The sequence below is a fragment of the Cherax quadricarinatus genome, chromosome 13 (assembly GCF_038502225.1).
Source record: "Cherax quadricarinatus isolate ZL_2023a chromosome 13, ASM3850222v1, whole genome shotgun sequence".
NCBI classification, from domain to species: Eukaryota; Metazoa; Arthropoda; class Malacostraca; order Decapoda; family Parastacidae; genus Cherax; species Cherax quadricarinatus.
In genome coordinates, this window is record NC_091304.1 from 6306713 (window position 1) to 6334212 (window position 27500).

General features: G+C 41.5%; 1 protein-coding gene across 7 annotated transcripts in view; it reads right to left on the reverse strand.

The window, feature by feature from the left end:
- The window catches only part of LOC128688501 (uncharacterized), a 784466-nt gene that overhangs the window by 182283 nt on the left and 574683 nt on the right, over positions 1 to 27500 (reverse strand). For all 7 annotated transcript variants that reach the window (XM_070084425.1, XM_070084432.1, XM_070084431.1 and 4 more), the window contains one exon: positions 784 to 959. In XM_070084425.1, the coding sequence (XP_069940526.1) occupies positions 784 to 959 (176 nt within the window). The remainder of the gene's footprint in view (positions 1 to 783; positions 960 to 27500) is intronic.

The following is a 27500-nucleotide window of genomic DNA, read 5'->3' on the forward strand; positions in this document are numbered from 1 at the left end:
TACTTTCCCTCCTATTCCTGCCTGCTCCTCCATTTTTTCAACCAGTCTTTTGTGTTGAACTGTGTAGAAAGCATTCTTACAGTCCAAGAAGATGCAGTCTACCCATCCCTTTCTCTTCTGTCTTCTGCTACCTTGTCATAGAACATAGAACAGTAGGTTAGTGATGCAGGATTTTCCTTCCCTGAAGCCGTGCTGGCTGTCACGTGTTAGTTCATTCCATTCTAGGTGCTCCACTATTCTTCTGATAATCTTCTCCATAACTTTACATACAATACATGTCAGCGACACTGGTCTGTAGTTTAGTGCTGTCTGTCTGTCTACTTTCTTAAAAATCGGGACTACGTTTACTGTCTTCCACACTTCAGGCAATTGCCCTGTTTCGATAGATTTATTAGAGATTGTTGTTAGTGGCACACACAGTTCGTCTGCTCCCTCTCTCAGGACCAAAGGAGAGATGTAATCTGGAACCACCACCTTCGAGGTATCTACTTCCCCTAGCAGTTTCTTTCTCATCTTCTGCTGTGTGCAGTGTGTCCAGCACTTTCTGGTGCACCCTACCACCTAGGTTTTCTAGGAGCATCTCTGTATGCACTGTATGTGTGTATGTGTCTGTCTATGGTCTTTTTCGGGTGAATATATAATAGAGCAAATACACAAGTGCACACGCAACAAAACTCACACACACACACACACACACACACACACACACACACACACACACACACACACACACACACACACACACACACACACACACAAACACACACACACACAACACCTCACCTGAAGTCCTGAACGGTTTTGTTGGTTTTATTGTGGTGATTGATGCGATGTAACTTATGGCCCACCGCCTGTATGGCCAGGGCCATGGCCCACACTCCGTCGTAGGTGTACCCGTGGAACCTCGAGTACTCTGACCGCCTCAGTTCATTGTATTCTCTCTCGTACTCTGAGATGTTCTGCGGGGAGAGAGAAAGAAAGAGAGAGAGAGAGAGAGAGAGAGAGAGAGAGAGAGAGAGAGAGAGAGAGAGAGAGAGAGAGAGAGAGAGAGAGAGAGAGAGAGAGAGAGAGAGAGAGAGAAAGAGAGGGAGAGAGACATTTGTACAGAAAGTGAGTTATAGAGGAGGGTAGGGAGAGAAGGAATGAATGAGAGAGGGAGAGAGAGAGAGAGAGAGAGAATATGAAATACAATACAATCCAAAAAACAGACGATTGCAACATATATTGAGCAAAATTATCAAAAAAGTTCAAAACTAACGTGGTGAACATTTCTTAAAATTAAATTCAAAGAATATTAATGACAATTTTTATCAGAGTAAAGATATTAAAGATCTCGTATTTACCCAAAAAAAGATAGTTTAAACTTTCGTTAAATAATCTGATGGAGTTTAGACTTAACTTGATAAGAAAGAGTGAATTTCATATATAAATTTTTATGTGGATGAGGTTCAAAAACAACAACAGTGACGACAACAACAGTGACGACAACATCAGTGACGACAACAACAGTGACGACAACAACAGTGACGACAACAACAGTGACGACAACAACAGTGACGACAACAACAGTGACGACAACAACAGTGACGACAACAACAGTGACGACAACAACAGTGACGACAACAACAGTGACGACAACAACAGTGACGACAACAACAACAACGACAGCAGCGATAACAGCAACAATAAAAACAACTACAACAATACTGAGATATATAAAAAAATTAAATATTAGTAAAACAATAATGATAATATTTTTAATAAATAATAATAATAACAATAATAATAATAATAATAATAATAATAATAATAATAATAATAATAATAATAATAATAATAATAATAATAAAATTATAATAATACCAATAATACTAATAATAATAATAATAATAATAATAATAATAATAATAATAATAATAATAATAAAAATAATAATAATAATAATAATAAAATAATAATATTATATTAATAATGATGATAATAATAATAATAATAAAATAATAATAATAATAATAATAATAATAATAATAATAATAATAATAATAATAATAATAATAATAATAATTACAATAATAATACAGTGTCATTTATAATGCAAGTTGCTTGGGAACTTAAACTGGTGTAAAAAGTAGATTTAGCCACTTACATACAAGGGCACTGACTAAATTACAGCATCTGTAAAGTGGTACTGCCAACGGTTCCCAATCGAAGGACCTGGGTTTGATTTTGGGAGGGTGGTGATGTAGGGCATTTTTTTGTGCCCAATATTAAAGATATTATACCAGAAATTTTGAAAATATTACCTTAACTTGTCAGCAAAAAATTAGTTTGTGTACCTGTCCATGTCTCAATTTCTCACATAAGAACTTTTCAATTTTATTGCCTATGGAGTGCATCTTAAAATGGTTACTAACATACCTAGGATAGATATGGTGAGGAGTGTGCTGTCGACTACCATAAGCTGGATAGGTATGGGGTTTACAATAAACTAGCCACTACCATACATAAGATAGACAGGGGGGTGAGCAATAAGGCAAACATTACCATGAATACGATAGGTATGGGGGTACAATGTACTAGTCATCATGATCGACAAGATAGACATAGGATGCACGATTTAAATTCAGTTCTTCTCCAGTCATTCTAATATTTTCATTATATTGTTCCCTTTGCTGTCCCCTTAATTAACATCCCCCTCTCTCTTTTTTTTTTTTTTTTTTTTTACACAGGGTTTGCCAAGGTTAAGGATCCCTAGCTTTATTGACAAGCTATTTACAGGTTAAGGATTCGTAACTTTATTGGCAAGCTAAGAGCTGTTACCTACATCAGCTCATTTGAAAGCATTTTTATTGTTATGAGACACAAGTAGGGAATAGGATGAAGTTGGAGCCATCTGTGGGCCAGCATTTTCATTTGATCAGCTGACTTTATCTCGTTGACATCATTATGCTGTACGAATGTGTTCCATACTCGAGTCATCCTGGGTATATATAATCTCAGATGGAGTAATGTTCTGGAGAAGGGTACAGCCAGAGTGAAGTTGTTGTTTTCTGCCCGTCTTGTGGCATAAAAGCTTGTTTCACGCTGTCCTCGAAGTGGATCCAAGTGTGGTACTTTGACAATATTGGCCTTGTACATAACAGTAAGGCCACCCACATCCCTTCTGTGTTGAAGGCTCTGCTGAAATGACAGATCTATCCAGGATGGATCCAGGCGAGAGATGAGACGTCTTGCTCTGTTCTCTACTCTGTCAAGCAGTCGCAGATGAGAGGGGGGGCAGGCAAACCAAGAAAGTGGAGCATACTCAAGGTGTGGGCGTACTTGTGCCTCGTACAGAATCTTGCAACCCCTACGGTCAAGCAGATGCGAGATACGGCGAAGTGCTGTAAGCTTCCTGGCTGACTTGTTTGCAAGATTTACAACATGGTTTTCATGGTTAGTTTGGAGTCAAATTTCACCCCAAGGATATCAACTTCTTCTCCAGGTGCCAACACCCTCCCATTCATCCTTACTACTGCACCAGCATTACCATCATGGTGCCTAGAGACCATCATCATTTGCGTTTTCTCAGGTGCAAATGTTACTTGCCATCTATTTCCCCAAGCTGATATAGCTCTTAGCTGGTGATTGATGTAGCTTAGAGCAGCTGGCATTTCTTCTCTTGGATAAGTGAATGTCAGTGTACAGTCGTCTGCATATGCATGGGATTCTGGAATGAGATGAAGAAGGTCGTTGAAGTAGACATTCCATAACAATGGTCCCAGCACGCTTCCCTGTGGAACACTTGCCCCAATAGGATGTCTTGCTGATTCCGTTCCATTGAGAACTACGCTTAGAGATCTACCATGAAGGTAATCACTGAGGAGACATAGCGTAGAGCCTGCTTGAAGTTTTGCTAAGAGGCCCTGGTGCCACACCCGGTCGAAAGCACCAGCAATGTCCAGTGCTACCACACAGCTGACTTTGGATTCATCCAGTGACTGGTGCCACTTAGTGGAGAGGTTTAACAACAGATCAGCAGCAGAGTAACCTTTCTTGAAGCCATATTGACGATCACAAAGTAGTGAGTTGTAGTCAAAAAAACTCTGTCATTTGTCTTGAGATTATTGTCTCAAGGATCTTACCAGTGATTGACAGGAGTGACACTGGTCTGTAGTTGCTGATTTCTGCTCTGCTCTTCTTTTTGTGAACAGGGACTACATTTGCCTCTTTCCATAGAGAGGGCCATTTACACTGTACTAGGCAGTGCTGAAAGATGCGAGTTAGAGGTGCTGCTAGCTGGTCTGCACATCTTCTCAACAATCTTGGGCTCAACTTGCCTGGGCCCACAGCCTTTTCTTGTTCAAGCGATTTAAGAAGGATATGCACCTCCTCCTGCCTTATTGTCACCACTGACAGTTTTGACACAGTTCTTGCAGCTAGCCAAGGAGGTTCCCTTGCTGGATCAGGAACTTGCATGTTGGTAGCAAAGTGTTCGGCAAAGAGGTCCGCCTTCTCTTGACTACTAGTAGAGGTGGTCCCATCCTGTCGATTTAGAGGTGGAATGAGTTCATCAGGCAGATAACCTTGTCTGTCCTTGACCAGGGACCACCAGGTTTTGGAGCCTTCTCTTCTCACCTGTCCTCTCCCCTCTCTTCTCACCTGTCCACTCCCCTCTCTTCTCACCTGTCCACTCCCCTCTCTTCTCACCTGTCCACTCCCCTCTCATCTCACCTGTCCACTCCCCTCTTTTCTCACCTGTCCATTCCCCTCTCTTCTCACCTGTCCACTCCACTCTCTTCTCACCTGATCACTCCCTTCTCTTCTCACCTGTCCACTCCCTTTCTCACCTATCCACTCTCCTCTCTTCTTACCTGTCCACTCCCCTCTCTTCTCACCTGTCCACTCCACTCTCTTCTCACCTGTCCACTCCACTCTCTTCTCACCTATCCACTCCCCTCTCTTCTCATCTGTCCACTCTCCTCTCTTCTCACCTGTCCACTCCCCTCTCTTCTCACCTGTCCACTCCCCTCTCTCTTCACCTGTCCACTCCCTTCTCTTCTCACCTTTCCACTTCCCTCTCTTCTCACCTGTCCACTCTACTCTCTTCTCACCTGTCCACTCCACTCTCTTCTCACCTGTCCACTCCCCTCTCTTCTCATCTGTCCACTCTCCTCTCTTCTCACCTGTCCACTCCCCTCTCTTCTCACCTGTCCACTCCCCTCTCTCTTCACCTGTCTACTCCCTTCTCTTCTCACCTTTCCACTCCCCTCTCTTCTCACCTGTCCACTCCACTCTCTTCTCACCTGTCCACTCCACTCTCTTCTCACCTGATCACTCCCTTCTCTTCTCACCTGTCCACTCCCCTTCTCACCTATCCACTCTCCTCTCTTCTTACCTGTCCACTCCCCTCTCTTCTCACCTGTCCACTCCACTCTCTTCTCACCTGTCCACTCCACTCTCTTCTCACCTGTCCACTCCCCTCTCTTCTCATCTGTCCACTCTCCTCTCTTCTCACCTGTCCACTCCCCTCTCTTCTCACCTGTCCACTCCCCTCTCTCTTCACCTGTCTACTCCCTTCTCTTCTCACCTTTCCACTCCCCTCTCTTCTCACCTGTTCACTCCACTCTCTTCTCACCTGTCCACTCCACTCTCTTCTCACCTGTCCACTCCCCTCTCTTCTCATCTGTCCACACACCTCTCTTCTCACCTGTCCACTCCCCTCTCTTCTCACCTGTACACTCCCCTCTCTCTTCACCTGTCCACTCCCTTCTCTTCTCACCTTTCCACTCCCTCTCTTCTCACCTGTCCACTCCCCTCTCTTTTCACCTGTCCACTCCCCTCTCTTCTCACCTTTCCACCCCCTCTCTTCTCACCTATCCACTCCCCTACCTTCTCACCTGTCTACTCCCCTCTTTTCTCTCCTAAAACCTCCCCTCCCTTCTTTTCCTTTTCTAACTCTTCTCTATCGTCTACTTTCTCACCCTTACTACTCTCCCTCCCTTCATTCCACCCACCCTCCCTATCTCCCCTCCCTTTCCTCCCTTCTACTATATTTCTCCCTCCTTCCCTCCCTCCCGCTTTTTGTCCCCTGCCACTGAAGATCGCCATAATTGAAAGCAATGACGATGTGGGGAAATAAAGGTGAGAAAATCCCCAGAGATCTTAAATCAAGGACACTGTAATAGGGATGGCACTGATGCTGGCACTTAAGAGCTGGATTACGGAATAAAAGTGGCACCTTAAGGAGATGAGGAGAGAGAGATGGGAGGGATATCTTTCCCCCCCCCTCCCTCTTGTTCATTCACTTTATCTTCACGTTTCTTCTCTCACCTTCTCACCTTCCCTCTTCCCCTTCTCTCTCCCCCCCCCCTCTCACCATTCTTCCATTTTTTTCCATTCTTCATTTTTTTTCCATTTCCTTAATTTTTATAATCAGGAAAAAGAAAATTTTTCATTATCCCTTACGTCCTTTCTCTCTCTCTCTCTCTCTCTCTCTCTCTCTCTCTCTCTCTCTCTCTCTCTCTCTCTCTCTCTCTCTCTCTCTCTCTCTCTCTCTCTCTCTCTCTCTCTCTCTCTCTCTCTCTCTCTCTCTCTCTGTCTCTCTCTCTGTCTCTCTCTCTGTCTCTCTCTACATCCCTCTCAACTTTCCCTCTATTTTGCTGCCTCCTTCCCTCTCTTCTCTTTTTCTACTTTTCTGTCTCCCTCTCGACATCCCTACCTTATTATCTTCTCCTTCCAAATCATACACCTTTTCTTTCTTTTCTCCTGCCATCACTTCACCTCTCTTTTTCTTCCTCCTTTCTTTGTAATTTTTTCCCTTCCTTGATTTCCACTCTCATCTAATCCCCTATCTAAGCTAATTTCCTTTGTCACAATTTTCCTGTTGCCTCTTATCGCCTCCCTCGCCCTCCCTCCTATCTCTCATTTCCCAAATTTCATACTTTTCTTAATTCCTTTTTTTTTTTTTAATTTCCCACCTCTTCCCGTTTTAGGGATAAGGAAACATTTTAAGCGTTTTAAGGGATTTTAAAAGTACCAAGAAGCGTTTAAGGTATTTTCAAAGTATTAGGAAGCTTTTTAAGGGGATTCTCAGCAAACTAGATTTTTTATTTTGCCACCGAAGTTGCTAGTTCATTGTGCACATCATATCCATCCTGTGGAGGGTAGCGCAAGAGCATATGGATACACAAAAGGTCCAGGAACTAGGCCCCAAAAGGGTTAACAGTAGTACATCTGGATTTATAGCTACAGCTATGGTCTCAGACCGGGCCGCGGGGGCGTTGACCCCCGGAACTCTCTCCAGGTAAACTCCAGGTAAACAGCTCAATTTTCTGTTACAAGCAAATTTAGGAAATTTGCTTAATATATTTGTTATCCTATTTTCATTAATAGCATACCTTGACATGTCATATAGGTTATTATACTGTCTATCTGTATAATCCTCAGTAAGTGGACAATTGAGCACACAATGTTCAAGAGAGTGATCACAGATCATTTGGTCTGATCATCATCTGTGTGTATCCCAAACTGTCAGAAGCACTTGTAACCAAGCCTATGCTTGTACAAACATATGTGTATATCAGGATTCAGACTAATGCATACACACGGTGTATACACTAAGGTGTAAGTAGTCACTTGTTGCTGAAGACTGTATGTGTGTGTACTCACCTAGTTGTGGTTGCAGGGGTCGAGTTACAGGTATTGGCCCCGCCTCTTCACTGGTCGCTGCTAGGTCACTCTTCCTGCTCCATGAGCCTTATCATACCTCTTCTTAGAGCTATGTATGGGTACTGCCTCCACTACATCACTTCCCAGACTATTATACTTCCTGACAACTCTGCGACTGAGGAAATACTTCCTAACATTCCTGTGATTCATCCGCGTCTTCAACTTCCAATTGTGACCCCTTGTTGCTGTGTCCCATCTCTGGAACATCCTGTCTCTGTCCACCTTGTCAATTCCTCTCAGTATTTTATATATAGTTATCATATCTCCCCTATCTTTCCTGTCCTCCAGTGTCGTCAGGTCGATTTCCCTTAACCTCTTTTCATAGGACATGCTCCTTAACGCCGGGACTGGTTTCGTTGCAAACCTTTGCACTTTCTCTAATTTCCTTACATGCTTGGCTAGGTGCGGGTTCCAAACTGGTGCTCCATATTAAAACATGGGCCTGACATACAGGTGTACAGGATCCTGAACGATTCCTTATTAAGATGTCGGAATGCTATTCTTAGGTTTGCTAGGCGCCCATATGCTGCAGCAGTTATTTGGTTGATGTGCGCCTCAGGAGATGTGCCCGGTGTTATACTCGCCCTAAGATTCTTTTCCTTGAGTGAGGTTTGTAGTTTCTGGCCCTCTAGACTGTACTCTGTCTGCGGTCTTCTTTGCCCTTTCCCAATCTTCATGGCTTTGCACTTGGTGTGGTTGAACTCCAGGAGCCAGTTTTCGGACAAGGCCTGCAGCCTGTCCAGATCTCTTTGGAGTTTTGTCTGATCATCATCCTATTGAATTCTTCTCATCAACTTCACATCATCTGTAAAGTAAAAGGACACAAGTGCAACTAATGTGACATTTATTGTAGCAACGTTTCGCTCTCCAGGAGCTTTATCAAGCCATTAGGACACCCTTCTTCGTGCTCACAGCTATCGCAACAGACAGGTAATGGCTTGATAAAGCTCCTGGAGAGCGAAACGTTGCTACAATAAATGTCACATTAGTTGCACTTGTGTCCTTTTACTTTACATATTGTCGGTAATTCTACCAACCTTTTTCACATCATCTGCAAATAGCGACACTTCTGAGTCTATTCGTTCCATCATATACTTCACATGCACCAGAAACAACACCGGTCCTAGGACTGACCCCTGTGGGATCCTGCTCGTCACAGGCACCCACTCTGACACCTCGTCACGTACCATGATTCGCTGATGTCTTCTTGACAGGTATTCCCTGATCCATTGCAGTGCCTTCCCTGTTATACCTGCCTGGTCTTCCGGCTTACGCACTAATCTCTTGTGTGGAACTGAGTCAAAAGCCTTCTTAAAATCCAAGAAAACGTAAACAATCCACCCCCTCTCTCTCTTGTTTTACTGCTGTCACCCTATCATTGAACTCCAGTAGGATTGTGACACTGGATTTCCCATCCCTGAAACCGTGCTGGTTGTCGTTGATAAGCTCATTCTTTCTAGGTGCTCCACCACTCTTCTCCTGATAAGTTTCTCCATGACTTTGCATGTTATACATGTTAGTGACACTGGTCTGTAGTTTAGTGCTTCGTGTCTGTCTCTTTTTTTTTAAAAATCGGGACCACATTTGCTGTCTTCCATACCTTAGGTAGTCACCCTGTTTCGATAGAAGTGTTGAAGATTGTTGTTAGTGGTACACACAGCGCCTTTGCTCTCTCTCTCTCAAGACCCATGGAGAGATGTTATCCGGCCCCATTGCCTTTGAGGTATCTAGCTCGCTTAGCAGCCTTTTCACTTCCTCCGTGGTTGTATGTATTGTGTACAACACTTGATGGTGCACCTGACCTCTCCGTCTTTTCGGAGTCCCTTCTTTCTCCTCTGTGAACATTTCTTTGAATCTCATGTTGAGTTCCTCATATACCTCTCGGTGGTTTCTTGTGATCTCTCCTCCTTCCTTCCTCAGCCTGATTACCTGGTCCTTGACTGTTGTTTTCCTCCTGATGTGGCTGTACAACAACTTCGGGTCAGATTTGGCTTTCGCTGCTATGTCATTTTCGCATTGTTGTTTGGCCTCCCTCCTTACTTGTGCATATTCATCCCTGGCTCTACGACTGCTTTCCTTATTCTCCTGGGTCCTTTGCCCTCTATACTTCTTCCATTCTGTGTGTGTGTGTGTGTGTGTGTGTGTGTGTGTGTGTGTGTGTGTGTGTGTGTGTGTGTGTGTGTGTGTGTGTATGTGTGTATGTGTGTGTGTATGTGTGTGCGTTTGTGTATTTGTGCGTTTGTGTGATTGTGTGTTTGTGTGTTTGTGTGTGTGTGTTTGTGTGCATGTTTGAGTTTCTTGTTTCTTGAACAAATAATAATAATATTGCGTGATTATTGCAATAATAATAATAATAATAATAATAATTATTATTATTATTATTATTATTATTATTATTATTATTATTATTATTGTTGTTGTTATATAATTAGTTATAACCATAGCAGTAATTCCATCACAAGAAATAAAAATAATAAACATTAATGCATTTAGGAATTTAATTAAAAGTTCAGAGATAAACTTACAATGTTCCTCCCACGAGAGGACGGAGCATTTCTGAGTGTCCAGAACTGTCGCGAAGCTGCACCAGAAACATGGAACTCTGCTGCCAGTCGAGTCAGTGAAGACGAGTTAGTTAGGGCAAGTCAGAAGGGACACGTTCATATCCAGTTGATATGATGATGAGTATTCACCTAATTGTGGTTGCAGGGGTCGAGTCATAGCTCCTGGCCCCACGAATGTGTCTGTATGTAATTATTTGTGGAGAGTGTACTCTCTCTCCTATTTTGTTTTCTCCATCTCATTCTTTCCCCCCGCTTTCCCCTCATTCAATTTCCTCCCTTTCTTCACTTCTTGTTCCCCTTTCCTCCTTCCCCTTTCCCCTCTCTCCACGAAGATATATTGTCTATCTCGCCTCAGCCGCTCCAGCACTTAATTTTGTAAGGGGTGGAGATAGATAGATATATATAGTGATAGATAGATAGGTAAATACATACATACATAGAGGGAGAGAGAGAGAGAGAAAGAGAGAGAGAGAGAGAAAGAGAGAGAGAGAGAGAGAGAGAGAGAGAGAGAGAGAGAGAGACAGACAGACAGACAGACAGACAGACAGAGATACAATTAATAATACACATCATGGATTCCATCATACAGCACAACATACAATACATGATACAATTCATCATACAACACATCATTCAACACATAATACAACACATCGTACAACACATCCTACAAGTCATCATTAAACTCGCCATACAACACATCATGCAGCATCATACAACCCATCATACAACCCATCATACAACCCATCATACAACACATCATACAGCGCATCATACAACACATCGTACATCACACAACTCATCATACAACACATCATACAACACATGGTACAACACATACAGCACATCAAACGACACATCATACAACACATAAAATATCATACAACACATCATACAACACATGCAACACATCAAATATAAACACATCATACAACACATAAAATATCATACAACACATCATACAACACATCATACAACACATCATGCAACACATCAAATATCATACAACACATCCGACTCATCATGCAACACATTAATACAATACAAGACACAATTACCAACAATTCATCACAGACACAAAACTCATTCCCAGACCATGTATTTTTTTAACACTCTTGATAAACAAATTAATTGCGGAGACTCGAAACCAAAAAAAAAAAAAAAACTTTGAGAACCATTGGGAAACCTTCCTCCCCCCCCCCACAATCCCCCCAAAAAATACACGTAAACGTAATTCACTATTGTTGATTGTGTGGACGGAGTCAGCCTAGTCTAGTTGGATAGTCCCATCAGAGTCCCGGGAAATGGAAGGAAATCAGATTCGCTTCGAGGAAAGGGTTGTTGGGGGTGCTGTGATTGTGTGAATCAGGGGGGTAATTCGCTCCCTTTCCCCTCTCTCCTTTCCTCTGCATCTAGGCGCCTCCCTTCAGGAGATTAAGGCGATTGGAAATGTGTGTGTGATAGGATGCCGTGTCAAGAGAGGAGAGAATGGGAGGAAAGACGTTCACAAGAGCCGATGGGAGGAGTTCTCATAACCAGTGGGAGGCTTTTTTTTACCCAGTGGAAGGAGTTCTCTTAATCAAAGGAAAGAGTTCTCTTAACGAGAGTTCTTTCAACAAATGGAAGGAGTTCTAGCCAGTGGAAGGAGTTCTCTTAACCAATCAACGTTCCTTTAACAAATGGCAAGCTTTCTCTTAACCATTGAGAGAAGTTGTCGTCTTTGTCTTCTTTTCAGCTAAGCTGTGAACTTTTTTTTTTTTCAACACGTCGGCCGTCCCCCACCGAGGCAGGGTAACCTAAAAAAAACACTTTCACCATCATTCACACATAATCACTGTATTTGCAGAGGCGCTCAGATACAACAGTTCAGATGTCACTCCAAACAGCAAATATCCGAAAACCTCTTTTTTAAAGTGCAGGCATTGTACTGTCCACCTCCAGGACTCAAGTCCGGCTAACCTGTTTCCCTGAATCCTTCACAAAATATTACCCTGCTCACACTCCAATAGCTAGTCAAGTCCCAAAAAATATTCATCTCTATTCACTCCTATCTGATACGCTCACACATGCCTGCTGTATGTCCAAGCCCATTGCATACAAAGCCTCTTTTACCCCCTCCATCAATCATTTCCTAAGCAAATTCAGGAAATTTTCCAATGCCTTAGATAACAGACCTCTCAGCAAACGGGTAAAAAGAACCCCTTTTCCCTGTTCAGCTAAAAATTCTCTCAGCTGGAGAACATAGAGATATAACCATCCATTAGAATGAAAATTCTCTGAATGGGAGAAAATATGCCCAAGGTGTTTTAGCAATTAAGAGAAGGAGATGGTTTATAGATAATGAATTCTCGGGCTACGGGCACTGGAAGGAATTACCTTGGCGTGTGTCAGCAAAGCTTGAGAGGACAATGGGTCAATCCTGCATGATTCCTGGGTGGTGGTTTCAACGTTTCTCTAGAAAACAAGCATTTAGGGCGACGAGGTTCCATCCCTGCTGACTCTTGACCAAAACAGATCAACAGAGCAACAGCACAACAGAGCAAAAGAGCAGGGGAGTACTAGAGGATGGTGAAGAGAGGAGTCACGTTGAAGAGCAAGACAACGCCTCGCTCTGTATAGATCCTTATCAAGACATGACCTGAAAGAGCTCTACACAGAGCAAAACGTTATCCTAGAGTAACGTGTGTCGTGTCTTTCACTATTCTGCATCCACCAGAAATTACAAATAAACCGTCTCTAACCAGTTTGGAAAAAAAAAATCTTTCTTCACGGCTGCAGTGAACCAGTGGTTCACAAAACGGGGAAAAAAAAGAGGTAAGAGCGTTGGTCACTGTTTTTCAAGATCACTGTTACAAAATTCACAGTATTCAAAAATCACAGCTTTAAAATTCAGTCTCTAAAACGACAAATTCTTGAAAACGAAAGAAATGTATTTGGTTAGCAGTTTTCCAAGAACTTTTTTTTATTAATGTATTGTTAGTATTTTCCAAGAACTTTGTTAGTAGTTCTGTTTTCATTTAGTTGGCCGTTTTGTTATTAAATTCTTATTATTTTCTTAGGCGTCTATTAACATATTATTAATTTTTGTTAGTAATTTGTATTTAATGAGAAATTTATTCATAGATTTATTGTCAGTTTGTTGGTACTTTGTTAGTGTTGTTAGAAACTTGCTATTATCTTGTTAGCAATTCGCATTCTTCAGCAATTTGTTAAAACTTTGATAGTATTTTTGTAAGTAGTTTTTATCTTGTTAATTATATTTTAAATTATTTAGTACTTTGTTACTATTTTGATGCTGAAGAGTTAGCAATTTGTTATATTTCTTCCCTATAAAGGTATCCATTGTTTTGAACCTCTTATATATATATATATATATATATATATATATATATATATATATATATATATATATATATATATATATATATATATATATATATATATATATATATATATGTGTGTGTGTGTGTGTGTGTGTGTGTGTGTGTGTGTGTGTGTGTGTGTGTGTGTGTGTGTGTGTGTGTGTGTGTGTGTGTGATTAGGAGAGAGAGAGAGAAGAATAAAAAGAACAGTAACAACAGCTAAAGGAAGAGCAACATCAACAATTAACAATCGTACGAACACCAACATCAAGAAGAAAAGGAAGACAGAATAAGAGATCAAAAAAGAGATCAAGATGGGACGCAAGACGGGAGGCAAGACGGGAGGCAAGACGGGAGGCAAGACGGGAGGCAAGACGGGAGGCAAGACGGGAGGCAAGACGGGAGCCAAGACGGGAGGCAAGACGGGAGGCAAGACGGGAGCCAACACGAGAGGCAAGACGGGAGCCAACACGAGAGGCAAGACGGGAGCCAAGACGGGAGCCAAGACGGGAATCAAGACGAGAGCCAAGACGAGAGCCAAGACGGGAGCCAAGACGGGAATCAAGACGAGAGCCAAGACGGGAGGCAAGACGGGAACTAAGACGGTAGCCAAGAAGAGAGCAAAGACGGGAGCCAAGACGGGAATCAAGACGGGAGCCAAGACGGGAGCCAAAACGGGAGCCAAGACGGGAATCAAGACGGGAGCCAAGACGAGAGCCAAGACGGGAGCCAAAACGGGAGCCAAGACGGGAAACAAGACGGGAGGCAATACGGGAGGCAAGACGGGAGGCAAAAGGCAAGTCTCCCTGGAAAGAAGTGTGGTTCTCGCGAGGTTAGATAAGACACCCCCGCCTTCAGACCTTGAGCAATCGTGAGCCATTCAATTTGCAACAAGGTAATTGGGTCTTTAACGAGCTAACCACAAGGCGCATATAATTGCTTGTTATGAACTGGTGTCAAGTGAGTGAGCATGGGAGGGGAGGGAGGAAAAGAGAGGGAGAGAGAGAAAAAGAAAGGAGGGAGGGAAGGGATGAGAAAGATAAATTGTCTGGAAGAATGAAATTACTTGGTCCAGTTGGATTTTATTTAACATATTTCTAAATCTGTTATTTATTATCTGTTAATTATTAATGTTACATTATGAAGAAAAAATAATCCACAGTGTATATAATTTTTCTCGAAGGAAATGAAAGGAAAAAAAAAACTGATGGGCAGAAAATGGTAAAAAAAAAAAAATAATAAGACGGAATTTATCTTAAAACTTGAGTTGAAAATTTATATATATAAACATTTTGGAGTGATAGACTCACCTCACACACACACACACACAAAAAATCTTATTAAAAAAATATATTTGGAAATGTATAATTGGAAAGTAAAATTTGAAGCTAAAGATATATTCCATAATTGACTATTTTTATTCTCTCTTAAGATAAACTTCAAGACAACGTCCAACGAGACATTTATTAATGTCAAACAACATATAATCATAAATGTTAAATAATAAACTGTTGTAACATTAACATATTTTTACAGGTGTTAATGTTATGTGAGATATTCAGTACAACTGACAAAAAAAAAGAATTCGAATCGAATCTTGAATTCCTTTCCCACCTACCAACCCACCCACCCACCCACCCACTCACCAACCCACCCACCCACTCACCAACCCACCCACCCACCCACCCACCCACCCACCCACCAACCCAAACCCTAAAAAAAGAAAAAATGCAGAAAGGGCGTACTTTGGGAAACAAGCGTACATTCAGGCAAAATTTCGCTGTTCCAACACAATCATGTTCTGCTGTGCCAACAGAAGTTAGTTGTGGAAATAAATGGTATAAAATACCGACACAATGGCAATATAAACACAAATGCAGTATAATGTGATCCTTTATTGACTACGTTTCGCCCACACAGTGGGCTTTTTCAAGTCACAAAACTTGAAAAAGCCCACTGTGTGGGCGAAACGTAGTCAATAAAGGATCACATTATACTGCATTTGTGTTTATATTGCCAGAAGTTAGTTGTGCTGTGATAACAGAAGCCTGTTCTGCTGTTCCAACAGAAGTTAGTAGTGCTGTGATAACAGAAGCTTGTTCTGCTGTGCCAACAGAAGTAAGTTGTGCTGTGATAACAGAAGCTTGTTCTGCTGTGCCAACAGAAGTTAGTTGTGCTGTGATAACATAAGCCTGTTCTGCTGTTCCAACAGAAGTTAGTTGTTCTGTGATAACAGAAGCTTGTTCTGCTGTGCCAACAGAAGTTAGTTGTGCTGTGATAACAGAAGCCTGTTCTGCTGTTCCAACAGAAGTTAGTTGTGCTGTGATAACAGAAGCCTGTTCTGGTGTGCCAACAGAAGTTAGTTGTGCTGTGATAACAGAATCCTGTTCTGCTGTGCCAACAGAAGCTTGTTCTGCTGTGCCAACAGAAGCTTGTTTCGCTGTGCCAACTAAAGCTCGTTTTGCTGTGCCAACAGAAGCTTGTTCCTCTATGTCAAGAGTATCTTATTTTGCTGTGCCAACAAAAGCCTGTTTTGCTGCGCCAACAGAAGCTTGTTTCGCTGTGCCAACGGAAGCTTGTTTCGCTGTGCCAACAGAAACTTGTTTCGCTGTGCCAACAGAAGCTTGTTTCGCTGTGCCAACAGAAGCTTGTTTCGCTGTGCCAACAGAAGCTTGTTTCGCTGTGCCAACAGAAGCTTGTTTCGCTGTGCCAACTAAAGCTCGTTTTGCTGTGCCAACAGAAGCTTGTTCCTCTATGTCAAGAGTATCTTATTTTGCTGTGCCAACAGAAGCTTGTTTCTGCAGCAATCCTCTATCCGCTCTCACCTGCAGCAGGTATTTAGATTCAAGTCAGTATTGTTAACTAACAAGCATGAGGTCATTTTAACATTCTGAGTGTTAGCTTTGGAGGATTAACTCAAGGTAATTACACCGACCCTTTGAGGAGCAATTAAACTCCCAGCTGGGTAGTTAAGGAGAGTGAATGTAGCTGGTCATCTTAACGACCCTAACAAGGGGAAAGTAATTAGACAGGTCCTGTGTAAAGGGAGTCATAAAGGGGTGTTAGTGGGAGGCGATAACTCTTTAGGGGAGACGTGCGAAAGGCAAAGGGAATAAGGGGAGCGGTAAGGAGAGGAAGCTAGATATCCCTTGGAAAAGCGGGGTACTAGAGCAGGAGAATTGGGAAGATTACCCAGTGAACTAATCATCATCTGATTCTTCTCATCATCCCATCCATGATTTTCCTTTACCTCCCACCCCCCATCCCCTAGCTAAACATTCAAGTCCTTGCCAGTTCTTCATCCGACTCATCATTCGTCCAACCTATCATTCAGTTACTGACATCATCGCTTAATTTACAGTTTCAGTCTCGTTGTATTGAGGTTACGTATTTAATCAGCACCATGAAAGCTCAGCTAATCCATTATTGAATTAATCATTCAACCCATCACTCAGCTCGTTCAACCAATCATTCAACCTATCACCTTACTCATTATTCAACCCATTGTCTAACTCTTCATTCAACCCAACTTTCGGCCCAAATCAATATTCAGCCAATTTTTCACCTTAACATTCACTCTAACTCTCCTTCATGAAAGTTAAGCCAATTAACGATATCACTGGCTATGCTTGAGCTGTTAATCTCTCAATGTAATGTGGGTTATTACATATATATATATTATATATATATATATATATATATATATATATATATATATATATATATATATATATATATATATATATATATATATATGTATATTTATTTATATGAACACTGATCTCTGGCCGATGGAGACTCAGTGTTTGTGTATATTTCGCCTGCTCTTGCGAATTCCTTGCATTGTTAAAATCTCTAGTTGGTGGATGCATGCAGGGGATGAGATGAAAAGCAGTAAGCCTCCCGCCTGAAAGCTGGCTGCCTTGGATCAACGTCTAGCGTGAGCTGGACGCCAAGGTATTGTCCAGTGTGGTGAGGATGGTAAAGCACTGCGTACCTTGTTCCAAGGTTCGTAGGTTCGAGTCTCCTTCGGCCAGAGATCAGTGTTTGTGTATATTTTGCCTGCTCTTGCGAATTCCTTGTATATATAGGTTTGGGTAATTCGTTTTCTACATCTCCTTTTGTACATAGAAAGTAAAGTCTAAAGGTGATTCACTAGTCAGTAGCTATTTACAGATTTCGTGGACGCTCCTTGCTTTCAAGGTAACTTAAGTTCATTTACCCTACATTCCTATGTATGCAAAATGTGAAGGCCGGGGACTTCGGTCGAAAGTTATTTGAGGCAGGAGTAATGACCGATCAGAGGCGACTGACTGAGCAAGGTCTCGTTAGAATTCCTTTCGTATGCTCAGTGGTCCGTGTTTTCAAAATGACTCTTTACGTCATTGTATAGAGACTTTAGCCCTGTATAGAGATGCGTAGAATCTATTAGGTATAGAATTGTATAGTCTCTGCCTTGTATAGAGTTGTAAGGCCTCTGCTTTGCACAGCCTCTTCTGTCGAGAAAACACAAAATGTGCTCAAATACTGTAATATTCTTGAGTGTCTTGCATGGAGGAGTCACCACCGTATACTTTATCGTCTTTAGAGAGTCTCAGTTCACCCCCAGGGTCTTATTTCACCCCAGGGTCTTCTTTCACCCACAGCATACCATACTCCAGTCTTAACATCATGTTGCTCGGAGGCCATCACCGTTCTGTCTTTCCTTTGAAGCAATTGCATCTTGCCATCACTATTCCCAAAAATATGCTGTTTGCAAACAGGTGCTTGATGCATCTGAGAGATATGTACATCCTCGGTTTTGTACAAATAAATTTTGAAGTACAATTGTTTGCATAGGCATGGGATTCTGGATGATGTGTGTAAGCTACTGTAGACGTCCTATAGGAATGAACCAGGCACAATGTAGTCATACCATACCAATGAGCCACGCACCCTATTCTTGCTGTACATTGGTCGAGCTCACGAGGTACGGTGAAGCCAGAGTTTGTTATTGGTGTTCGTGGAGTTGTTGTTGCTTTTGTTACGGTTGCTGCTGATGTTTTTGTTGTTGCTGTTGTTGTTGCAAGTAAGCATCACGACAGCACGAGCTATGGTTGGAAGGATGAAATTCTCGTCACCTTTGAGTGAAACGTGTTCCCAAGAGCCGTAGTGTGGTGTCCATGTCCGAAGGTCAAAAGCGGAACTAGCATATAAAGGAAGGACTTGTGTCATTCAGGACTCAGGGAAGAGAATGACCTCTACTTCCCCGCCTATCCCTTCTCATTTTCTTGAATCACAACCCCATTACCTCCCAGTCCCAGGGTTCTCTGTGACCCCTACAAGTTTACCGCTTCCCCATAATAATAATAATAATAATAATAATAATAATAATAATAATAATAATAATAATAATAATAATAATAATAATATAATTAGTATAATAATAATAAATTAATAACAATAATAATAATAATAATAATAATAATAATATAATTATTATAATAATAATAAATTAATAATAATAATAATAATAATAATAATAATAATAATAATAATAATAAAAATGAGACCCCCCTGAAAGGTATTAGCAATGTCTAATGTAACTAAGCAACTTATGGATTATTCTAGGGATGCTCTCTCTCTCTCTCTCTCTCTCTCTCTCTCTCTGAGGAATTTTGTCTGATGCCGAGCGTGACCTTTGACCCATCTAGGCCAAAATCGATGCGGTGGTAGCCATGACCCTCAGTGAGAGAGCCTCAGAGCCGGGGTTCACATCCTCCAAACACACACACACACACACACACACACACACACACACACACACACACACACACACACACACACACACACACACACACACACACACACACACACTCACACACACACACACACACATAGACACACACACACACACACACACACACACACACACACACACACACACACACACACACACACACACACACGGACACACACACGCACACACACACACACGCACACACACGCACACACACACACACGCGCGCGCGCGCACACACACACACGCACACGCACACACACCCAGAGGTACCCCTGCTACTATTTTATCCAACTGTTAACTAGTATAAAACATTTGTGTTGCTCACCGAGTGGTGTTGGCAGGGTTCGACTCATGGCAGGCTCTACCTAAGTCCATATCCTACAGGATCATACCTGATCCTGAAATATCCATATCAGTTCATTCCTCCTACTTTGTAATTGAAACTGAAGAGGTGTTTCTCGAAATCCCTGTGGCATACATGCATCAGTGTATTTTATCTATTTAAGTACCTATCTTGACATTCCTCGCATTTCAGACATTGTTAAGATCATCTTGTTATCAACTCACGAATTGTCACCATCTTCTGATCACACTTGGCTGGATGTGTTCTCCTTGCTGGTATTGTAAGACTGATCTTATATAAATCATGTAGCGTCGTGGAGAATTCCTTGCAGAGATATTTTTCAAGGCTATTCTTCAGTTCGCCAGCCTCTGAGGTGATGCTCAAGATATGAGGCTGATGTGAACCTCCGCTGATGTATTCCAGGATTCTCCATCTCATTTCCTTCTTCCAGTATTTTTTCTTGCTGTTTTTCTCTTCGTTGCTGTGCATCACCTTCGGTTTTTGTCTTCCTGTTGTATGACAACCCTTGAAGACTCTTCAAGTCTTGTCTTCCCTCTTGCATAACAACTCTTGCAGGGGTATTCATCCCTCGTGCAACCATACTCTTCATGTCACCAACATGCAGCAATGTAAGAGATTCAGTTGTCTAGAAAGTGAAGTTAACAGCTGTCCAACTGTTCAACAGCTGTCCTGATACCAGTGACTTACTGTAAACTCTCGGACCTGTCTCAGTGACTCCTCTCTCAGTACCGATACTACTTTTCCCCCACTCTGCAGTCTCACACTCTCCCATCCCCATTTCTCCCCCATTCCCATCATTCTCACATCCCATCACTCTCCCGTCCCCATCACTCTCGAATTCCATCAATCTTCCATCCCCATCACTCTCACATCCCCTACTTACCCATCTTATCCACCCCTCCCCCAATACCTAGCCACAGTGGCACTGGTTAAAGCTAATATCGCATTCAGGTCGTGCTGTGTCCTTGTTCGAAGGAGAGAGGGAAGAAGGGAGGGAGGGAAGAAGAGAGGAAGGAAGGGAGGGAGGGAAGAAGAGAGGAAGGAAGGGAGGGAGGGAAGAAGAGAGGAAGGAAGAGAGGGAGGAAAGCAGGGTTGAAGGGAGGGAAGGGAGGGTAGGAGGGAGAAGAGGAAAGAGGGAAGTAGGAAGGAAGGGATGGAAGGAGAAGATAAAGAGAGAAACAGACAGCGAAAGAGATAATAAAAAGGCACTATGTATTATTAACTGTCTTTAGAGTGTCTGAGGATTTTTATAAGAACGTTCACATGAGCTGTGATACAACATAATGAACGTTCATGTGAGCTGTGATACAACATAATGAACGTTCATGTGAGCTGTGATACAACATAATGAACGTTCATGTGAGCTGTGATACAACATAATGAACGTTCATGTGAGCTGTGATACAACATAATGAACGTTCATGTGAGCTGTGATACAACATAATGAGCGTTCACATGAGCTGTGATACAACATAATGAACGTTCACATGAGCTGTGATACAACATAATGAACGTTCATGTGAGCTGTGATACAACATAACGAACGTTCATGTGAGCTGTGATACAACATAATGAACGTTCATGTGAGCTGTGATGCAACATAATGAACGTTCATGTGAGCTGTGATACAACATAATGAACGTTCATGTGAGCTGTGATACAACATAATGAACGTTCATGTGAGCTGTGATACAACATAATGAACGTTCATGTGAGCTGTGATACAACATAATGAACGTTCACATGACCTGTGATACAACATAATGAACGTTCATGTGAGCTGTGATACAACATAACGAACGTTCATGTGAGCTGTGATACAACATAATGAACGTTCATGTGAGCTGTGATACAACATAATGAACGTTTATGTGAGCTGTGATACAACTTAATGAACGTTCACGTGAGCTGTGATACAACATAATGAACGTTCATGTGAGCTGTGGTACAACATAATGAACGTTCATGTTAGCTGTGATACAACATAATGAACGTTCACGTGAGCTGTGATACAACATAATGAACGTTCATGTGAGCTGTGATACAACATAATGAACGTTCACGTGAGCTGTGATACAACATAATGAACGTTCATGTGAGCTGTGATACAACATAATGAACGTTTATGTGAGCTGTGATACAACATAATGAACGTTCATGTGAGCTGTGACACAACATAATGAACGTTCATGTGAGCTGTGATACAACATAATGAGCGTTCACATGAGCTGTGATACAACATAATGAACGTTCATGTGAGCTGTGATACAACATAATGAACGTTCATGTGAGCTGTGATACAACATAATGAGCGTTCACATGAGCTGTGATACAACATAATGAACGTTCACATGAGCTGTGATACAACATAATGAGCGTTCACATGAGCTGTGATACAACATAATGAACGTTCATGTGAGCTGTGATACAACATAACGAACGTTCATGTGAGCTGTGATACAACATAATGAACGTTCATGTGAGCTGTGATGCAACATAATGAACGTTCATGCGAGCTGTGATGCAACATAATGAACGTTCATGTGAGCTGTGATACAACATAACGAACGTTCATGTGAGCTGTGATACAACATAATGAACGTTCATGCGAGCTGTGATACAACATAACGAACGTTCATGTGAGCCGTGATACAACATAATGAACGTTCATGTGAGCTGTGATACAATATAACGAACGTTCACGTGAGCTGTGATACAACATAACGAACGTTCACGTGAGCTGTGATGCAACATAATGAACGTCCATGTGAGCTGTGATACAACATAATGAACGTTCATGTGAGCTGTGATACAACATAATGAACGTTCACGTGATCTGTGATACAACATAATGAACGTTCATGTAAGCTGTGATACAACATAATGAACGTTCATGTGAGCTGTGATACAACATAATGAACGTTCACATGAGCTGTGATACAACATAATGAACGTTCATGTGAGCTGTGATACAATATAACGAACGTTCACGTGAGCTGTGATACAACATAATGAACGTTCACATGAGCTGTTATACAACATAATGAACGTTCATGTGAGCTGTGATACAAGATAACGAACGTTCATGTGAGCTGTGATACAACATAATGAACGTTCATGTGAGCTGTGATACAATATAATGAACGTTCACGTGAGCTGTGATACAGCATAATGAACGTTCATGTGAGCTGTGATACAACATAATGAACGTTCATGTGAGCTGTGATACAACGTAATGAACGTTCACGTGAGCTGTGATACAACATAATGAACGTTCACATGAGCTGTGATACAACATAATGAACGTTCATGTGAGCTGTGATACAACATAATGAACGTTAAAATGAGCTGTGATACAACATAATGAACGTTCATGTGGGCTGTGATACAACATAATGAACGTTCACGTGAGCTGTGATAGAACATAATGAACGTTCACATGAGCTGTGATACAACATAATGAACGTTCATGTGAGCTGTGATACAACATAATGAACGTTCATGTGAGCTGTGATACAACATAATGAACGTTCATGTGAGCTGTGATACAACATAATGAACGTTCATGTTAGCTGTGATACAACATAATGAATGTTCACATGAGCTGTGATACAACATAATGAACGTTCATGTGAGCTGTGATACAACATAATGAACGTTCACGTGAGCTGTGATACAACATAATGAAAGTTCATGTGAGCTGTGATACAACATAATGAACGTTCATGTGAGCTGTGATACAACATAATGGACGTTCACGTGATCTGTGATACAACATAATGAACGTTCATGTGAGCTGTGATACAACATAATGAACGTTCATGTGAGCTGTGATACAACATAATGAACGTTCACATGAGGTGTGATACAACATAATGAACGTTCACATGAGCTGTGATACAACATAATGAACGTTCACATGAGCTGTGATACAACATAATGAACGTTCACATGAGCTGTGATACAACATAATGAACGTTCTCGTGAGCTGTGATACAACATAATGAACGTTCACATGAGCTGTGATACAACATAATGAACGTTCACATGAGCTGTGATACAACGTAATGAACGTTCACGTGAGCTGTGATACAACATAATGAACGTTCACATGAGCTGTGATACAACATAATGAACGTTCACATGAGCTGTGATACAACATAATGAACGTTCATGTGAGCTGTGATACAACATAATGAACGTTCACGTGAGCTGTGATACAACATAATGAACGTTCACGTCAGCTGTGATATACCCCAGAAGACATAATCCAGCGATGATACACCACAGAAGACATACCCCAACGATAATATACCACAGAAGACATACCCCAACGATGATATACTACAGAAGATATACCCCAGCGATGATATACCACATAAGACATGCCCCAGCGATGATATACCACAGAAGACATACCCCAGGGATGATATACCACTTAAGACATATTCTAACTACGATATGCCACAGGAAACATACTTTAGTTATGATATACCAATTTGCAACAAGGTAATTGTGTCTTTAACGAGCTGACCACAAGGCGCATATAATTGCTTTTATGAACTGGTGTCAAGTGAGTGAGCATGGGAGGGGAGGGAGAGAAAGAGAGGGAGAGAGAGAAAAAGATAGAAGGGAGGGAAGGAATGGGAAAGATAAATAGTCTTGAAGAAAGGAATTACTTGGTCCAGTAAGCATACTTTAGCTATGGTATACCAAAGAAGGCATACTCCAGCGATGATATACCACGGAAAGCATATTCTAGCTATGATACACCACAGAAGGTATACCCCCAGCGTTCTCGGCATCAACACAGAGGCGGAAAAGAGCATCAATTAAAATTACCCCAAACATCAATGTCAGAAAATTCCAAATTCGGTGAAAGTTGGATGCCTTGGAACACATACTTTCTTTCCTTTCCCCGAGCTGAGGACAACTTTGGGAAGAAAACCTCGAGAGCAGGAAAACAAAGAAAGATTTATTCCTTGGTAAAGATAAGTGACCTGATGAAATTGTTGTCTAAAGTTTAGGAAGCTGGATTTTTTTTTTATCTTTTGTTTTGGTTAGATGGAAGACTTTTTTTTTAAAGAGTATGAGAGGATTTTTCCTTTTCTTGGTCATGAGAAAATTTGAGAAATCGCGATACTAATGCAGGAAAACGGTCTGTGAACTTTCTAAGATTACTTACTCATTTCTGCAACTTTGCAACCTCCTGATGATGTGTTGAATGCAACACGAAAAATCTGTAATTGTTTTACATATATATTTAAATATATATATATATATATATATATATATATATATATATATATATATATATATATATATATATATATATATATATATATATATATATATATATATATATATCTCACGTACGTGTCATTTAACACCTTCGTGTGCGTGTGTGTCTGTGTGTCTGTGTACTCTCCTATGTGTGTGTGTGTGTGTGTGTTTGTACTTGCCACCTCCCGCACTCATCTCCGGCTGACCGGTTTTCCCTAAATCTCTGTATACATGTTACCTTGCTAACATTGTAACAGCACGTCAGGTTACGAAAAGAAGACCCATCTCCATTCACTTCTACCTTACGACTGCCTACAAACTGTTGGGATGTTCAAGCCCATAGCAATCAAACCTCATTTACTCCCTCCATCCATCCCTGCTTGAGACGACCTATACCTCTCTTTCATTTCACCCCTGATTTATATACCCTTCTAGGTCATCTTGTTTTGCTCTATCCTCTCTAAATGTCGAAAACACTGCGATAACCCCCTCATAAGCCCCATGAACTATATTTCTCTGTCTAATGTTCACACCATACATCTCCCTCGCACTCGACATCCCCTCCAGCCTCCAGCCTCCAGCCTCCAGCCTCCAGCCTCCAGCCTCCAGCCTCCAGCCTCCAGCCTCCAGCCTCCAGCCTCCAGCATCCTCCACGTGCGCACAGAGATGTGGACAAACTGGGTGAGGTGGAACGAATAATATCCCTCAATGTTCTTGTTGGCATCGCTAGAGTAATTGCAGGTGTTGTTCTTATTGTTGTTCCATTATTTCTAAGCAAAAACAGGTAACTGTTATTTCCTACTGAGTTGTTGAACTTGTTTATCTATACATCTGTTTTGAACATTTTGTTAAGAGAGCTTTCCATTCTCTCTCTCTCTCTCTCTCTCTCTCTCTCTCTCTCTCTCTCTCTCTCTCTCTCTCTCTCTCTCTCTCTCTCTCTCTCTCTCTCTCTCTCTCTCTCTCTCCCTTGCTCACAGACTCACCGAGTCAAATTATTCATAAATAACAAAGAAATAGAATGAGCGATCAAATTGGGTAGTTACGTCACAATTAATGACTCGAAAAACTCATCTGGTGGGGTGATTAGTTTTGTGTGGCGTTGTGGTGTGTTGCTGTGGTGGTGTGGTGCTATGTTGTTGCTGGGGTATTGTGGTTGGTGTGCTGGTGTGTTTTTTTTTTTATATTGTGGAGTTGTCTTGCTGTGGCAGTATGTTGGTGTGTTGTTTTGGTGGTGGTGCTGTGTTGTTACTGTGGTGCAGTGGTTGGTGTGGTGGGTATTAGTGTGACGTGAATTCAGTATTGTGGAGATTTAAATATCTATCTGACAATAGTTATTGTGGTGGGGTGGTGGTTGTGGAACTGGTAGTTGTAGTGATGGTGGTGATAGGAGTAGTAGTAGTAGTAGTAGTAGTAGTAGTGAGCGGAGGTAGTAGTGATGTGTATGTATGTATGTATGTGTGTGTGTGTGTGTGTGTGTGTGTGTGTGTGTGTGTGTGTTGCTTATTCAACACACATTAATATAAATATTTAAAGTTACACATTTTGCACTGTATTTGCGTGACTAGCACCAATAACTATGTGTTAGTGCAAGAAGGATTCATGTCACGCGCTGCAAACATACGGGAGCGAGTGCCAAGACATTACAATTATCATTCATAAAACTGATCAAACTGAAATTAGAATTTGAAAATGTTAATCAATCCTTTCCTTCACCTAACAATTTTTTATTCTGTGTAATTCAATGTGAGTCAGTCAGCATTATTCAGGAGTTACCATTTTTTGAGTTATGTAAATTATATCACGTGCATACTGTGATCATCAAGATTATTGTTATTACCATGACTCACGAAATCGTAAAGACACGATTGCAAACAAACCATACCACGGGTGGGGTTTGAACCCGCGATCAGAGAGTCTCAAAACTCCAGACCGTCGAGTTAGCCACTGGACCAGCTAGCTTAATAAATTTCATCCAACTAGGTATATTTCTACACCATAGGAAGGCTAGCATAGGCACCACTGTGACCACAAATGCAAGTTTTTACAGACGAATCTCCAGCTAGCATGGCAGTGACGAACTCTAGCTCAAGTCCCCTCAAAGCTGTCAACATGACTCACGAAGAACCGACATGTTGATAAATTAGACACATGTGCAACTCTTGGGTATCTTTATTTGAGGAAACGTTTCGCCACACAGTGGCTTCATCAGTCCATACAAAGGAGAATCTTGAAGAACAGGAGGAGAATTAGGTAATCAGTCCCTCAACCTTGAGTCGATGTGGTCAGTCCATCAATCTTGAATAGAATACGGCATACGTGCTGAGAAGGAGCTTATAAACCGTTGGCAGGAGAGGTGCAGCAGTCATAGGTGGTGTAACATTTGTTCAATGTTGAAGTAGGTCGTGCCCAAGAATTAGGCAAGCGAAGAATTCCCA